General features: G+C 38.7%; 1 protein-coding gene across 1 annotated transcript in view; it reads left to right on the top strand.

The window, feature by feature from the left end:
• The window catches only part of LOC106748583 (protein sickie), a 76,935-nt gene that overhangs the window by 15,128 nt on the left and 43,256 nt on the right, over positions 1-18,551 (top strand). Inside the window, exon 6 of the mRNA XM_014627254.1 lies at positions 9,697-9,857. Within this exon, the coding sequence (XP_014482740.1) occupies positions 9,697-9,857 (161 nt within the window). The remainder of the gene's footprint in view (positions 1-9,696; positions 9,858-18,551) is intronic.

Below are 18,551 nucleotides of genomic sequence, written 5' to 3'. Positions count from 1 at the left end.
AAGCACTGCATTGCTCTCTTTTACTATGTCGGACTTCAATCTACTTTACATATCTATGGTTTCTACCAACTAAACGAGGCTGTGGTACGACTCGACGACAAGTCGAATGAATTTTTACTTTTCAAATAATGTAACACTCTCTTACTTTCAACGACAACACATTAGGCGTCATTAAATACTAATAATCATATGTTGGATACCTCTCTAATTGTTACAAAAGAATAAGAATATCAGACGAGATCTCATATGAGATATAGCATACTCACTATTCGTCATAGACACTGCTAATGTGCATTTTATATCTACACCTTCGAAGAAAAATCTTTAGAATAGAACTCTCATTCATTCAAACAGCACTGCAAACAGCATGCATTTAGCACAGTTTTGTCATTTTATATATTTATGTACAGTGATAGGCACACATACAGCATAGAAGCTTGAGTGCAACGTTGCAGCAATGTTGCTGCAAGCTTCTGTGCTATATGAATAGAAAGATTGTTACACTTTTTTATGAATTTCGCGACGCATTCAATAGGAAAATGTATCTCCTAAAAATAACTAAGAAACAAATTCTCCTATTGGGTACGAGTTACGTTCCAAAAAAAAATGTAACAATCTTTGTGTCCACTATACATCAATAGCTGAGAGACTGCCTCTTTCGAATACCAATATCTTTTCTATAACTAAAGTAAGTAACAGCGGCTTTTTGTTATTTTACTCTTGTCTCGTAGAATAAATCTGCCTTAACATAACAATTGAAACAGACGAAAAATAAGTAAGATGCAAATAAGATATATCCACCTCCCAAGGGTCTGTTTTTTGTTCCTGTACTGGCTACACTAGCTTGCACTAATTCTCTTTTCATCTCTTTCTTCATCTTTAGTGGGAAAGAGAGAAAAGAAGAACTAATGCAAGCTAGTGCAACCAGTATAGAAACAAAAAACCGACCCCAAGAATATTCAATTTTTCAAAAGTGTGATGTTAAATAGACTACTCCAAGAAGAGGCTACTCCAAGAACAATTGACTCTACATTCTTATTAATCGCAGTGCATGCAACCATACCACGAAGTAGTATTTTAACGCCTTTATACGTAATAAATTTTTAATCATAAGTCCGTAAGAAAATTGACCAATCGCAGTCGATTATTCTTTGATCGCAAGTAGAGTAATCAACTGCGATTAGTCGATTTTCTTACGAATTTACGGTTACGACAAAACATTTTTTATGTGCAAATACTTTTATACGGCGAACACGTCACATGACAAAAGTTGTCAATATTTTCAAACTGCGTACTTTCGCTATTGACAGAACGTCATTTATTGCGTTTTTTTTTTATTAATAACGCTTTTTGCTTTTTTTATTAATATTGCTTTTATTTAAATTAATAACGAGATATATCTTACAGTTAATTTAAAGATACCTTCGTTGAATTAGTCGAATTAAATTCATTATATTTCGGATAATAAGTGAACTTACATGGCTATTTTTAAACCCGTTCTAGGTTTTTATTTTACTCCGAGTTTCCATCCCGTGCTCCAAAAATGAAATTGAGGAATGTGTTCGTTTGCACTGCAAAACTGTCGAATGGTACGCGGATCGCTAATCGAGATGACGGAAACGTCGAAAGAGAAATCTCTTGGACAAAAGGGGACTCGAGCCTGGGCCTAATGGAGCGCATAACGATTCTTCAAGCGGAAGAAACGCGAAACACGCAACGCTTGAGTTCTTAGGCGGGCTGTACATTAACATATTAACAATGCTCCATTATACCCCGTCATATCCTACCTAATCCAGTGTGGGCACGTTATAGACCGCTCTCTAGATTATGGAATTCGAATCGTTGAGAATTTTCTTCTCTTGTGCTTCTTCTCTTACTTTAACAGAAATAGAAAAATAGTTGAATAATTTTTATTAAAAAACATAATAAATATCGTGTAGGTTATAACGAAAGCTGTCATTCTATTGTCAAGTTTTTGAGTCTCGATTTTGTCTTTACTTCATAATTTTCCGCCTGATACATACACTCGCATGCCTTGTCGAAAGTGTGCACAGTGTGCCTGTGAAACATACCGTATAATACACATGTACGCGAATATATCGTGCACGGGGCATTAACATAAAAATGGTTTAAAAATCCGTCGAGCATGCCGCCGGCATTGGTCGACTCCTGCGGAAGACTGAGTCCGCCATCGACTGGCTGCGTAACGCGACGAAAAGGTAGGGGACCGGAGAGCGGGCTCCGGAGAGGCTGCTAGCTCAAATGAACGAGAGAGAGAAAGGATAAAACCAGATTGCTGTTAGAAAGAGAAAGAGATACGAATGAGGAACAAGGACAGATTATGCGAGGGTGTATCTGAAGGAGAAGAAAAGGGACGGAGAATGGAAAAAATAGATAGAGAAAAAGAAAGAAAGAGAAGGACGAATAATTCGACAGAGAAAGATGGCACCAGAGAGCACTACTATGGGGAAAGGAACAATAAGAGAGAAAGGGAGGGAGGGAGCGAGAGAGAGATGGGGAGAAGGGAAGGAGCGTGCATCTGCATGGGGAAGCCGTGGTAAGCCGAAGGGGGTTGGGAGGCAAACGGGAAAGTGACGGGGGGACGCCAACGGTGAAGGAAGGGGATCGCGAAGGGTCACGAGAGACCAAGGCAGAAGAAGGGGCGACGGGAGGGAGAGAGAAAGAGTAGCCACGTGCTATGGGAACGGGAATAGCTCTCTCTCCTCTCGGCGGGTTTCTCAGTTCGAAACGGGCCATCAACGATGCCTACACACCATGGCCACACCATCATGACCGCGGCGGAGCGCGGTCGCCTGTCGCCATGAGGCGTCGTCGTATACCGCCGACGACGCTCAACAGCTAAGTGGTTTTTCACTTGAGTTTTTCCTCATCGCGCTTTCCCTTCGTTTTCGAGGAGAGCTCCAGTGTACGGGAAGATCGATGGTGGATTCGTTTGATTATGCGCGGTGCAATAGAGTGTCGCTCTTCTTCGGGCTCCACAAAGGTTCACGTAGTGATCGCGTTTGTGTGAATGTTATAAGAAGAGAAAAGTGCAATTTCATCGATGCAAATGGATTACATTTAAACCTGAGAAGAACGCGAGAAGAACGAACCTATCAGGAAGACTCTTCTTCGATCATCGTTTTCGCTTGATCGATCGGACAATCAATTAAGGAAAGAAAAAAAGAATCAATTTGTAGGTCTATGACGTAAACATTTTCGCTATGATTTAAAACAAGTAATAGTTTAAAGTAAATTACATTTCGACACTTAATCGATACTTATTACACGATGAAGCAACAATCTATTAATTGATCGCGATACGAGTATTATTCGAGGAATAAGCAAAAATTGGCTCGATAACAAGTCTATATTTAACAAGTGGCCGTGGTTCTAATTTACAATTAAAAAGCCGAGAATTTCAATGATCCCCTTTCTGAGAGAGTCGACCCCGTAAGGATGTCGATCGCAGACACAACTTGCTCTCGCGTCTCTCGAGTATCAACGCTAAGTTGGACGATCGAGCAAACCCGATCGATTCGTGACTAGAGTGTCCATATTAACACGCTATATCGAGTTACCACAGGCTCGAAGAGATCCTCGTTATCTTTTACCTTGGCAAGTGTAATTTCGAAGTACTCGTTACGGACACACTGCTAGTTATACGTCGCGGCAGAAGAGATCACGAGCCGGAGATATTTTTCCGCTAGAGCGCAAAATCGATCGATGGTCACGAGAACGTATGATTCCTCGGATTTCTGGCTCAACGAATTGCGACCGGAGAGACGACAATAGCGAGAATTCGTAGAATCGAAGATGAGACGAAATTGATGAAATATGCATGAGTTTTGGAGATGAATTATTCAGCATCTAGCGAGAAAAACGCACGTTGTTTTTGATTTCTCGGTTTGGGACGATTTTTGTTTGAGAAAATCGCGGAATTTCAAAATTCTAAGAAGACACTTGTCTCTTGTTTAATGGACGCATCGTAATCTTTATGATCGCGGACGGAAGAAAACGAATCGAATTGATCAGGAGAAATGTCATGAGATTTAAGAAGATATAATCGAAATAACTAACGAATAATTACTTCACGTTATCGTAAAGCTTATTTGCTCTTCAATCAATAAGATAACCGATTAATGCATTGAATATATTTACTTTCCTATCTTTTGAGGAAAGAGAAAAAAGGAACGCGTAATATAAAGTTGAATAATCAAAATTGCAAGGAAAAAGGTCGATTATCGTTGATGTACATTACTTTCAATGCAATACAATCTCACCTAAAAATTATTAATATATTAATTATTCTATCCTTGACGTATCAAAATGGACTTTTGTTAATTTCATTAAGAATATGAATGATAAATGAAAATTAAAAAATAATCACGCAAAACGAAGTGTGACTCTTGTTAACCACTCTTGTCGGGAAAAGGATCGTCTGCAAAAAATTCGAAGAGAAAGGGAGAAAAGAGGAAAGAAAGAAAAGAAGGGAAGACATCATGGGAAACAGCGGAAGCAGCGGGAGTGGCAGTAGCAGTAGGAAGGCACGAAGCTTGCCGAATTCACCGGAAGCTCACAGGTATCTCGGCATATATTCCACTGAATTAATTCACGAGTTTAGAGACGTTTAGAGACTGTGTGTACGGATGAAACCTAACGTAAAAGAGAAATGTTAAATAAAGATAAAAAAGCAACGAGTTCGAATATTTTATTAAAGTAAGATGATTTTCCACGTAAATTTATAAAAAGAAAAAGGAAAATAAATTGCATTGATAGGAAATTATAGTTATTTTCGGTGTCAAACATATCCTTTTTTTATTTTAACCATAAAAATAGTAGTAGCAACATGCAGATAAGATTATTATCTTGTAAAGTTATTATCACTGACACTTACTAGAAAAATAGTTCTGACTATTTTTGTAGTTAAAATAAAAAAAGAGTATGTTTGATGCCTAAGTTTGAGAATAATTATAATATCCTATCAATGCAGTTTCTAACGCTCGTATCGTTGGTCGATACATATCATTTCGTGGGTGGAACTCTCATATCCCTCGCTTCCGATGTATCCTTATTCTTATATTTTATTCCATCGCGATTTTTATTCTTTCGCGTGCTACATTTCGACGAACAATGAGAGAGAAAAAGAGAGAAGGGGGAGGGGGAGACTAAGAGAGAGAGAGAGAGAGAGAGAAACCGGTTATTCGGTATATATTTAGGATTTCCTGAATCGCACTTATGCTCGCTTGTCGCAACACAAGTGAATCCTTCGAGAAAAGATGGACGTTAAGGTCCTCTTACCTCTCTCTCTTTTTTCTCGTATTTCGAATCTCCTTAAATTAGGCGCCGTTTGCAAAGTCGCGTCTCCCACAAAGATGCATTTTATCGACACGAATCTCAAGAAGCACGAATGGCTGAGTAGCGTAAACCTAATTCAGAATTTCAAACTTATTATGTAAACTACGAATTTGCCAAACACGTCTCCCAACCATTTCATTTGGAAATCAGAAATTGCACTAAGCGACTAGCTAAACATCATTCGGTCACGACTCGTACACGCCGTTAACCAACCGGCGGGTCGAATCGGCCCCGTAGGTGTCGAGGAGACTCGCGACCTGCGAAGCGAGATCCATGTTTCAACCGGTCCCCGAGCTCCTGTGGCGATCGGCCTGCGCGACCAACCGGGCGGATCTGGTTTTGCATTTTTCCGTTCTTGATATAGATCGGCGACCGGCCGACTCATGCCGCTCTTCTTTCTCTCTCTCTCTCTCTCTCCCCCTCCCTCCCTCGCTCTCTCTTTCTACCCCCTCCTTCTCTCTTTCTAGCGTTTCTCGTTGTATAATTACGCTCTCTAGAGTAACCGCATGATCAACGGTCGTTTGGAACAATAAGGATCATGACGCGATCGCGTTCTCATGGTATAGTTTCTGCGCACTTCAAATAAAAATAGAAAAATAAACGACAAAAGTTTCATCCACGTCTTAAAGCCAATAACAAAGAAAAAGATTCGGTAGTCGCTTGAATGCGATTTTTCTCGCGGCGAATAATCGACGATAGTTCGCGCGCTGGTACTACAAAGGGAGAACACAAAATTTCATAGCGCTTTGTGCCAGAGATGATAGGATCTTTTAATTAAAGCAGCTTAAAAAATCCATTCTCCGGCGCAACGAGAGGGACCATTCTCTCCAACGTTTTTTTTTTTCCGGACATCATCGTCTTCGACCAATGTGTCCGCGATGAATTGGCGAAAAAACTAAACTTCTCTCGAAGAATGAAGTCGTCCAATAATCACCTAACTCGTTGGGAAACGCATTATTTTTTTCTGTTTTTAGAAATACCGTGAAAAATTATTAGTTGTCCCCTTTTGTGGGTGGACCGGTCTACCAGTGAAATGCCATATGCATAAAATTTAGACACGACTCAGCGAATAGCCGTGTACAAGTAGCATTTCCCAAGATCTCCATAAATTCGACGATCGATCTATTCGATACTTTATCTCGAATTCGTACACTAAAAATCATAATTAACTTTACTTTGGAATGATTCGCAGTTTATCTGGCATTAGTTCAATTTTTTCTCTTCGAATTCGGTTCGATTTGCCAACGTTCTTATCTCTATCTCTCTTTCTCTCTCTCTCTCTCTCTAGCCCTCTTCTTTTCTTTATTTAGCAAACGAGTTCAAAGACATCCGCAGGTCGAGAGTGAGTCAATGTTTTCGATGTGAATGACCGCAGAAATAGATCCTCGAGCGCGTTTCGCGATTGTACGATTCGCGGGCTAAATCCTGCACGTGCTGGCATTAGTAGAAACGAGAACATACGGTCTCGTGCCGTTTGTCGCGTGTCATCGATCGTTGTCGAGAGAGAAAAACGAGGATTTCACAATGCGTAATGATCGAATCATTCGGACGAAGTCGGCTCTCTCAAAAGTTTCTTGAAATATCTTTTTCAAAATGTATTTCGAGATACACACAAAGTAAAAAGGAAACTGGTAGGACTGGAGGTCCTCTATCCTGCGTAAAATCTGGCAGCGATGCAATTCGTACACGTCGCGCTTCGAATATTATAATTAAATATGACCTCAGCTTTCGCGACGAACAAAGAAAGGCATTTGATCGTTCGTTTCGAAGCGAAGATCCGGTCATTCCTTGAGAACTGACAGACAGATAGATTCGTGTTTTGCTCGCGTTTCCCAGGAGATGCTCACCAAGTTCGTCGAGCGCTTGGATTAATTAGAACGGGGCATTATTCGCGATGGCGATGTTACCTCGGCGAGCAGGGTGGAAGTCGCGGAACCGTTAGTTAGTTAGTTTCGACTACGAGAATACTCTGCCTTCGAGACGAAAGGCGGACAAAATCTATTCAGATCGACTTATTGTATTTCTAAAATATTTCTCTTCTCCCATTTCCTCCTCTTTCTTTCTCTCTCTCTCTCTCTCTCTCTCTCTCTCTCTCTCTCTTTCTTCCTCTCTATGCTCAACTCTAAACTTACTAGTAACAACCTTATTAGCTGAAGAACTTCAGTGTGTCTCGAAAAATCATTTTGCCATTTATATGAACACATATTAATATATGCTCTCTTTCCTCTCCCAGCAAATGGAAAGTTATTGATGTGTGAAAATCTGGAAAAACAGCATCTTATACTAAAGTATAAGAGAACGAGAGAGAGAGAGAGAGATGACCTCGCCATGCTTAACGGTACGCAATCCACGTCCTTACGTGCGTATCGGCGATAAACGATGGTCGAAGGGTCGCGATAATAATATCGCCTCGCGGGCAGAACAGCTTGTCGTTGTTCTTCCACGAAACCGTCGTTAAGTCCTTCTCTCGTGATCCTCTAAATTTATCTCACGCGCTACAACAAAACACTCAACTACGACGTATAGCGGCGTATAACTCTTTTTCTATCCGAATAAGACCCAAATAAGATCCGACAATTACTCGTAATAACCCGGAATGAATTATTCGGTACATTATTCGGTACATTATTCGGTTCCGCTCTTTCTGCGGTCCTGTTCGGGACTCCTTTTTACTGGTCTTTTTTAACGAGACTATTCGTACGCGTGATGTACTCACTCCAGACTGCCAATTAATAATGATTTATATCTAAACGCAAATATCAAACGCGAATCGCGACGATTTGCCGTAGTAAATGAAAAGAGTATATAATTATTACTCACATATACGCGCACAAACATATACACACACACACATAATAACCAAAAGTATCGCGAATAATAACTAATTGCAGTTTACATTCGAAATCGATATTTGATTCGCGAGAGTATATAGTATCGTCATATGCGTTATATGTTTGCTTTATTCCAGACGATTTAATGTAGCACAGACATCTTTTCTCTGTCGGTTGTTTGACCAATGTTAATTGCCAGCTTACTCATCCGGTTACCTAAACCTCTGGAACTACTTTGCCCGCAGGTACGTTTTTTAAGCGGTCGCTGCATAAATCGGAAATGAATCACTTCCGAAATGGCGATAGCGCCGAAATATTTCTCGGCAGTTCACATTTTTCGGCATTTCGGAATTTCTCGCGTGGTCTTTGTAGGAATTCAAACTCGACATTTTCAGATAATTTTCGCATAATTACTTCCAAATTCTATCAACAATAGTTAAAGTAATTACCTTTATTATTGAATCCACAAAAATGTTTTTATGTCTGTGTGTATTTGTGTAATATAAATTATTTTTTGCAATATGATTCAATTTCTCAAGAATATTTGTATAATAAAACGATGAAATTTTTCACATCAACATTAAGAATAGATTGGATGTAACATATTGTTTGTTGAGGTACAAATGTCAATATCGCGAAAGCTTGATTTCTAACGAGCTAAGTGTCGACTTTGCGAAATATCAGAGTTGCTATATATCAGAAGGAAGAAAGCAAGCAAGAACGTTTTCTATATCATGGCGACAGGATCTGTAATTGGCACGCGTTTGAAAAATCGCACCGGTTCGATCCCGGCAATCGGCAATTAGAAGGAATGTCGTCCCACCGATACGCATCTCGTCTCGCTGGTCGGTCGACCTAATACCGCGTTCTTGTTGCCCAAAGGCATCGAAGCCAGCGGCTGCCTTATGCTTGCATTTTGCAACTATTATACATTACGCCATATGTTTATGTATAGCTTGTTCAAACGCGACTATTCGGTTATCCTAACTCTTCCTGTCTAGGGTCTTTGCAAATATCACAATTTTTCGACCGGACAAAATGGTCGTATAGAATGGTGAGGACGATCGTTGCTAATGAAACGCATGCATCGAATAATTGCAAACTAAGTGAGGGAGTCATTCAGTTGCAATGGAACCGAAAAGCATTGCCGATCATAAATCACGTCGGAGATTAATGGAACACGCGATGTCGAACAAATTGCTATCGGTACGTGTGCGTAACTGAGAAATTCGATCGTGTGCAATTTGTTCGTAAGAAACCATATCCGGCCACTTATCGAGCGTCGAACGCGATTAATCAGACGTCGTGGTAATAACGGCCCTCGCGTTACCTCGCGAAAGCCGAACGCGACCACACACGAATAGAAATGATTTAATCCGTTGTAAGTAACGCGACATTATAACGAAGCGATACGTTTGCAACGAGACGGTAATTTTGTAGCCGGTGAAAGTATAAATGCTTCGCCTTACGACACATGAGTTCAAGTGAGAATCCTTCTTTGTTTTAGACTGCCATCGCCCTACAACAAGCAATCGTCAGGCGTTGGCGTTGGAGGTGGACCAGGGGGTGGCACGAGCATACCCCTACCCGCGACCGTTGCCGCTACCAGAAGATGCCCTCCGGACAAAGTCAGACCGGCTCCGGCACCGACGCATCAGTCGCAACTCGGTAAGTTTCGTCGACTTTGTTTCTTCGATCAATTTTTCAATCAATTTCTCACTGCTGCATTTTCGAAACACACAAATGAACCTTGCTCGTTTACGTCGTGAAACGAGAGTATAATTCTTATCTTGTGTGAGATGTCGCCAAAAAAGTAGCAAAATACGTTCAAATTTTGCACAACAGTGATTAATCGATTAGTTATTTTTTGATTTTCAGTCAGCTTTAATTATGTATATTCTCACTAGATATTAATTAGCAAATTATATACAAATGCACGTGCGCGTGTGTGTGTCTATTCTCTCGATTTCACATACGTGGTGTGCACGTTTCGCATATATACAGCAATATTATCTATCCACGAAGGGGCTGAAGGGAGACCAAGGGATGTCTGCCACCCTTGTGGGGATAGGCTGGCACCCTATAGTTTATACTTTACTCTCAACTCCCACGTTTCTACGGACCAGATGTGCTCGGCCCGATTTACAGAGATACTCAACCTAACTTGCCTCTCTTTATGAATCGAGGATGACCGATCCTTGATAAGCCGACAAACACATATGATCTCTCCGCTCATTTCGGGAAATTTGGCGAGTAGTTTTGGAACGTACATTGTCGTCCATATGCTATTTAATCTAATATTCACAAATGAAAGCAAATCGAATATTAGAAAGATATTTAATAAAACATTCTTGTATGTGTGTGTTTGTGTGTGTGTGTGTATATATAAAGAGGAAATAAATATCGCGCTATATCAATATATTAGGCGATACGCATTTTTATTGGATATAACGTTCTGCTCCTCGGTTATTTATATTTTTTTTTCTCGCTATTTCTACTAACTAAATTGCCCCAGCAAAAAGAAGTCAGTACGCGCACCCTTATCATTCATTTGAGCGGTTGGGCACCGCTGATCAACTCCAAGGGGATGCTGTACCCTCTTTCACTGCACTCTATATATCGTGACCGTATCAAAGCGCGCGTGTCCGTCTGGATACAGAATGCGCTTGCCGTTCGAAATAGACTTCCACGTCGTACACAAACTAGCCGGCCATAATGCGTGTACGCGCACGCATAAGCGAACTCGTCATGCTTTACGATATTATTTTAGGACAGCCCTTTTTTTTCGGTTATTTGCTGCTCATTGCAGTTGACGGCCTAGACGACAGGCTCGTCCAGGCGTCTAGGTCAGGGCCTAGATCAATAGAATTAGATGCAATTCTTTCTAACTTCTTGTTTCGTAGCATGCTATTCCGTCTAATTTTTACTTTTCATTACAATTTCTTCTCGATTCTCTCTTTAATCCTCTTACTTGATTTTCGAATATGTCACGTTTTTTTTAGCGATGTTTCGGATCATTTTGCAATACTTTATATTGTTTCAAATTTAAATCATATATATATATATATATATATATATATAAAGAGAGAGAGAGAGAGAGAGAGAGAAGAGTAAATTTAAAAAATAAAGTTATAAATTATGATTTGAATTTGAAACAATATAAAGTATTGCAAAATGATCCGAAATATATTATATAATTATATATATATTATATAATAAAAAAACTTATATATATAACTTTTTTATCTTATTTTTTACGTAAACTTATTGCGCTAGTATAATTCTTCTGAAATATTTCTTTACAAGCATTTTTATATTCTCATGTTTTCTTTATTGTTTATTTTTTTTACGATTGATTCCTTTAACTTTGGACTGCTTGGCAAATTGAGAATCTTTCGTAACACTAACATATGTATTTGACATTTCCCTTTATGTGATACACGCTTAATAAGGTTCGAAAGCGCGTATCTAGCACGTATTATTATAGTTTCTAGATAAACTAACGTTTGTTTCAATTAATTAGAATTTACGCAGGATTACGCGTGCCGTTCATATCGATTTCTCTCCATTTCATATTTTAACCTAACCCCCACAATTTTCCGAAGAATTTCCCAAAGAAATTTTAGGAACGAGAGTAAAAGACCTTATTAAAAGCTGTCCTGTATTAAAGCCACTATTAAAGCATGCTACGAAGTACTCTCCGAAAGGTATTACGAGAAAGAAAAATTTGAATTTGTATCAATTCAGGTAATTAGTACGTTCAAGACCATTCCAGAATCTCATTCATCCGGTTATTTAACTTCTTCTGCCGCAACATAGCATAAAAGTAAATCATAACTGTTAAACAATTTCCAGTTTATTTAATAACATGTTTTAAAAATTACAAGCTAAAATTGAAATATTTTGAAAATATTTGAAATATATGGTTTGTCAAATTTCAATTCTGAGCAAGATTTATTTTGAAACACGCATAGTCGTTATGAAGTCACTGTAAGCTCGGTAATTCCACAGAAATCTCTCAAAGGAATGAAAGCAGGTAAATAAAGAGAGAAAGAGAGAGAGAGGGGGAGGGAGGAGTGAAGAATAAGAATAGAAAGGCCGTTTCGACTATTCGTCAGCTCTGTTATAAACCGTCTTTCGTTCGGCGCACACGTGCAAAAAGAGACGGAAAAGAGAAAGAAGCGGAAGAGAGGAAGAGAAAGTGCGGAAAGATCAGCGTTGAAGGGAGGACACTGAGAGAGGGTAGTGAAAGAGCGACGAAGGGGGAGGACAGCGAGAGAAAATTGAAGTCGTGGAGCACACGTAAGACCTGCTGCACTCGGTCTTTAACCTCGAAACACCCGAGAGCACCAGAGATTCTCAATCCTTTTTCCCCCAGAAAAAGTTCTTGTTCTTATACACAAGAAACGCAATAATTTTTTGTTTAATTTATCAATTACCTGATAGTATATTGCAAAAATGTTCTTCAAAGTGATGTTTTTAAAAGAATATAAGAAAGTTTTCTCAAATTTCAACGAAATGATATATTCAATATTTCGAATGTTGCTTTGAATGCTTCTAAATTATTTTCCTTTGTACATATTCAATATTTCTAATTGCTTATAACAACGTACAAATATACTTAATATTTATCATACTCAACATACTGGTTAAATGTTACAATTTTACAATCAGATAATACACTGTCTGAGTACCGCTGAAACGTGGACTTTCAGGGGCCCTTAAATCTTTCTCTTCTCACTCCTCTCTTCCCTCACAGCTTCGTACGAGTTAAAAATACTCACCTACACATTCGAGTACCGGTTCGGTACAGGTTTTCAGAATCGACCTCCCTCCCGACGAGCCCGCTGCATTCATTTGAAGCAAAGAAATGCTACGGGGTGAGTCGAGTCTGAGAGAGGCGAGCGTGAGATGATAGCGATATAGAAAATAAGGAGGGGTTGTGGAAAAAGTCCAATGCGAACAATATTTTACTGAAAATTATTCGTATCAACAGTGATATGAGGTGATTCGAAAGTACATAAATAAACTAACTTAGATATTTAATAATAATGTATGGAACGATTCTTTCTCGCATGGTCTGTCATTTCTTGCTTCTCCTCGTCCTCCATTTTTATCTACTCTTTCTTCCTCCTTTGTTGTTCGATTCAAGACTTGAAATAATTTTAGTTGTGATATTTTCATATCAACAGTTAAAAAATTGTTTAACGGGATTGTTTTTTTTTTATATCGAGTCATTTATTTTAGTTGAATATTTAAAATGTTGGCGGATAAAGTGGTCTTAAAATTTTCATTTTTAATGAAAAATATTCGAACGATAATTTTTAATTAGATTGCGATGTGTACACATAGCTTATAATATATGGTAAATATATATGTTAATATAATATAAACGTCAATTTGCTTTCTTTCTCGCGGCGTTAATATCAGCAATTTCCCTCGTATGCGTTATCATTTGTCGTAACTCGTAATTCCCCATCGGCATGATGGTTGCCAAGGAACAAGTTGAAACTGCGGGACATTGTATGTACGGGTACGTATGATGCTAAATTGACAATACCGATGTCGTGTATACGCACGAGGTATCACGAAGTATGCGCCAATGCATCGTGTGTATGTGGAGACCCCGTCATCTATCGATGGTACAAAGGTACATGTGCAAAGGATGGGTTATGACATAATGATATCACGTAGAGCATTATTTCGTTAATTTTCGCACGAGATAATAAGTGTGAACGTGCACTTTTTGCTCATAATTCCAATTTATAATCATTGTATTGCAATTTCATTATAATTAGATCTTTATAAAAACAGCACCTTTGTGATAATTATACATTTTAAATTCTTACATTTATTAACGCGCAAACATAATGTGAATAATTTATGATATCGTTATGATAATAGACACCCAGTAGATAAGCACGGATGCTCGCGAATCCGTGTGTTATCTAGACATCGGCACGTTCGCGCATGGAATATTTTCATCCCTCGCAAGGATCTTACGCCCCATCACTGAAGGGGAGGAATCCGCTTTGTTCGGGGACGGAGAACTCGCCCTTTGTATGCCAGCTACGCGGTGTTTCCCGCCCCTGGCGATTTTCAGCCGTCACCACCAGCTCTAGACCTCTCGCAACGTCGCAACCTCTTTCCCTATTTGCAATCCTCCCTTCCCCCCCCCCCTTGTTGCATTCACTGGGCTCATCTCTCGACTCGGTTGCATTTAATATTGTTCCCCTTTCCCCTTTTGCTTCTCTCCAGTTTCTCTCGTTGTACAACTAACTTCACTTTCCTTTTCATCAGTTTACCATATGATTATTTCTTAATTTCTAATTATAATGATATTGGAGAAATCGATAACGTTAGGGAGGGGACAGATAAATTAAAAAATAATAGATCATGCTCTTTTGGTGGATACACTTCTCTTATATCGCCCATGTGTTCAAATATTACCTTAACACGTTGACTGCCAACTACGAGATATCTCGTAGGTTGTTTACTTGTTCAGGACACCAACTACGAGTTATCTCGTCTCTTCATTACTTGATTAAATCAAATTGGTTTCTTAGACCAGAATGGTGAAAAGTTCCGTGGCAGTCAACGTGTTAAAGTCGTCAAATATCGAATCGTAGAATGAAAAAGGACGATGGTAAATCAACGAATGAAAAGAGAAGGCTTCATGGCAGTTTGCGTGCGGTTTGTGTGAGTCATAACCTACGGGACTTACGTACATCCCACGGGACGTCTGCGGGGATTTACGAATATAGATGGGAGTGGGAATGAGGGATACATCACGCGCTAATTCTACGTACGTGGGTAAGACAACTGAAAGAGAAACAATCTCGTGGTAGTGAAAGACGAATCGAAATTGAAACGAGTTCTCGATTGAAAATCCTGATAATTACGCGCGCGATATTATCTCCGTGGGTATGCGAAGAGAGTTTAATCGTATCCTTGTGCCCTCCCGTGCGTCGTTGTCTTCCGTTTTACACTCACTTTGCGATTGCAATAAAGAAAACGAGTAAGCTAACTGTTAATGGCTACCGTGTAATAGTTTGTCTCTGTCTTTCTCTTTTTCTCGGTCCCTTTTCCGCATCGCACCTATTTTATCGCGTGCACTGGCTGTTTGTGCACGAGGAAATTTCGTTCCTTTCTCGTCCTCTCGTTCCTCTCGAAACGATATTATTAATACAACAGATGTACTATGGCGCGTGACAATAGTCATATTTTTTACATAATGAAACTATAATCTCTTATTATAAGAATCCAAAAGTGAATTTCTGCATAACTAATTGTGAAAAAAAAATCGCAAGATATTATATTTGTTGTTTTGCACCGATCATTTGCCAATATAAAAAACCTATCAGCAGGAGAAATCGTCAAGATATTTCGCAGGCCACTTTGAACAGAATTACTCATTCAGAATTAAAATTCGAGTGTCACCTCCGGAGTTCAGATGTCGTTTTCTATATCACGAACTATGTTTACACGGATGTTAATCCAGTCTAGTAACAACCAGTAATTAGTGAACTCTTGCATCTGATTGGTATATTCTTTTAGACCTAAAAATATATTTCAATTAAATACAACAATTCGCTAACTCGTTACTGAACCGAATTAACTGTTACTAAACCGAATTAACTGTTGCCGTTGTGTAATCACGGATATCTTAGATATCTGCGTCTTATAATCGCGGTATCGTAATCTAATCTCCGACTAATCGCCTAATCGAGATGAAGGAATCATCCCCTACGCGCGAAGCACCGCATGCCTATCCGACTTGGAAGCCGGAAGAAAACCCGGCACGATGTAACACGTGCCGCGCGTGTCAAAGTCAACAGCTGTCGGTTCGACAGCTAGTCGATACCGACCAAGTTTACCTCGAAAAAGGCCAGACCGAGCTTAGTCATCAGCCAAAGAAGCTTCTAAGGGCTCTTCTAATCCTCGACAGTCTCTTTCTTAGAGTACGCCGAAGACGTAACTCGAACCTGAACCGTGTATCTAATCAGTCCCCTACTCCCCTTCTACTCTGCTTAAGCTCAAGCAGTTCGACTGGCTGCCATATAAATTTTATTTGATAAACACCGATAAGAAGAGAAAGAATAGCAGTCATCAAGAGTCGGATAATAATAACGATTCAAGTGTTATTATTAATATATTTTAACTGAATTTGCAATTAATATAATATACGATTAATAAACATCCTACACATTATACTTGAATTGTTTTACACATGTTCACAATTGAGTTACTTTTCCTTAAAAGTAGTATATTTTTGCCCGATTAAATTATTGAAAGATGTTGGATCAAAAAATTATTTTCTGCTACTCGTTTAATTGATACTCCGAGCGATGTGTTACGTCATTTCGTTGCATTATCATGACGTTTATTCTGTCACAAGACGAAAATATTTACATTATCTTTATTTCCCGTATTTGCGAGACAAATGACTCGATCACAATAAGCACTAGGGAGAAGGGGACTGAAGTGACATACTTGATATAAAAAGATGAAAACAAATAAACGTTTTTGACATTGTTTAAAAATTACTCGAGAAAAGAACACGCTTATGCGTCGTAAACGTTTTCTTAGGTTTGCGCTTACAGAAACACATATACCAAACACCTATAATAAAGAGTAGTGAATAAATTTTGACGTGAACGTAGAAAATCGCGATCCGTTTTGCTTCCGCACGTTTGGAGTGCTGTAGCCTAAACAAAACTCGAAACATTTTGTATATAAAGTGCAAATATGAGTTAACGCGCACAAGACACTAAGAGGACGCGAATTGCATTCGCGCGAGCATAATCATTTTTTTATCCTGAATGACACAATCAAACATTAATGAAATATAAATAAATTTATACGTATGCGCGGATATACGTATATAATTGTTGGAATATTGTAAAAGTTAAAAGCAAATTTTTTAAATAATATCTTATCGTTAGAAATTATTCTATTTGTATACATTTTTTCATCGGCTATCGAAACGTGACAGTGTATCGGTCATGGGAACCTGTTGATCGTCACTTTTATATTCTCACGTGGGCCGATATTGTCTTATCTCGGGCGGAAGGAGCAATGAGAGAATAATGAAGGGGACACGAGAGTGAGTCGAACGTTAGTGCCAGTGAAGTGAACGAACGAGTACGGTTCGTTCTGGTAGAGTCTCTCTTGCGAGAAATTCTTCATAAATAGTGCATTCTCTCAAACGAAATTCTTTTGCAAACCAATAAATAATACAGTATTGAGAATCTATAAAAGTCATACGCTGGAAATTAGTGCGCGTATTTTAGTTGCTTTATTTATTTATTTTAAACAAGTTGTGATAAAAGTGTTACACAATGTTCTCATACAGAATACTATTTTTATGTAAGAAATAAGATTTCCAACTTTATTGTTCAGCGACATAGTTGGCGAAAAAATCTCAGGACGTGTGGATACATGTCATGGAGGTATAGAAACTAAATATCAAATTTACGGTAAAATTTTTTGGTGGTAAGATATTTTCCTAACCAGCGCCTTTCTCTCTCACACGAGGAAACGTCGACAAATAAAAAACACATACGCACTTCAATTATCAGAAAATCGTCTTTCAAAAAATATCTTTCGTAGATAAGAATCCTATCGCGAGAAGGAAAGGAATTTTTCGTGTATCGACTATTTTGTTGACTTTTAGCGCAAAAATCTTTCCTGGGTAATATTATTTTACAACCCGAGTCTCGCATGTGTGTGTGTGTGTGTGAGTGCGCATATGAGAATTTCTTTATTTAACCGAATATTAGCACAATCGAAATATCGAAAGGAACATTTATTTGGTACTACTTCTTCCATTTTGAAATTCGCAGTACGCGTCATTAATAACGCGTCAGATCGATCGATCGTAATTTGTGATGAATCATTCTCGAGATAAGCGAATGCCCGGTCACGTTTTAACTCCCCTAAACTGCCTGTTCCTTTCTTCCAATACTCTTCTTCTCCTCCTCTTTCTCTGTACGCGCTGCAAAAAGAAGAAATTGAATTTATTACGACACAGTCTATGACTGACGGTTTTCAATTAAGACACTTCTGAATACATAGATTCAATTTGTAGACCGACTAACCCAAGGAGCATCTTTATTTAATTCTGAATAATATGATGTGTCGTTCGTTTTCGAATCTTATCTTGTCAAACTTTGCTAAATTTATATTTAACTTCTATTTATTTCCACGCGGGGCAAATTATAAGGATAACTGTTTATAGAAGAAATAATTACACAATACAAGATGACATAATCTCTCTTTTAAAAAGTTAACAAAGCAAGCTTTTGACGCAACTTTATTTTCAAGCAGATTTAACGTTCGTCAAACTCTTCCATTCATCTT

Source organism: Dinoponera quadriceps, unplaced genomic scaffold (assembly GCF_001313825.1).
Source record: "Dinoponera quadriceps isolate SergipeBrazil2010 unplaced genomic scaffold, ASM131382v1 scaffold2791, whole genome shotgun sequence".
NCBI lineage: Eukaryota > Metazoa > Arthropoda > Insecta > Hymenoptera > Formicidae > Dinoponera > Dinoponera quadriceps.
This window is presented reverse-complemented; position numbering and strand designations above follow the sequence as displayed.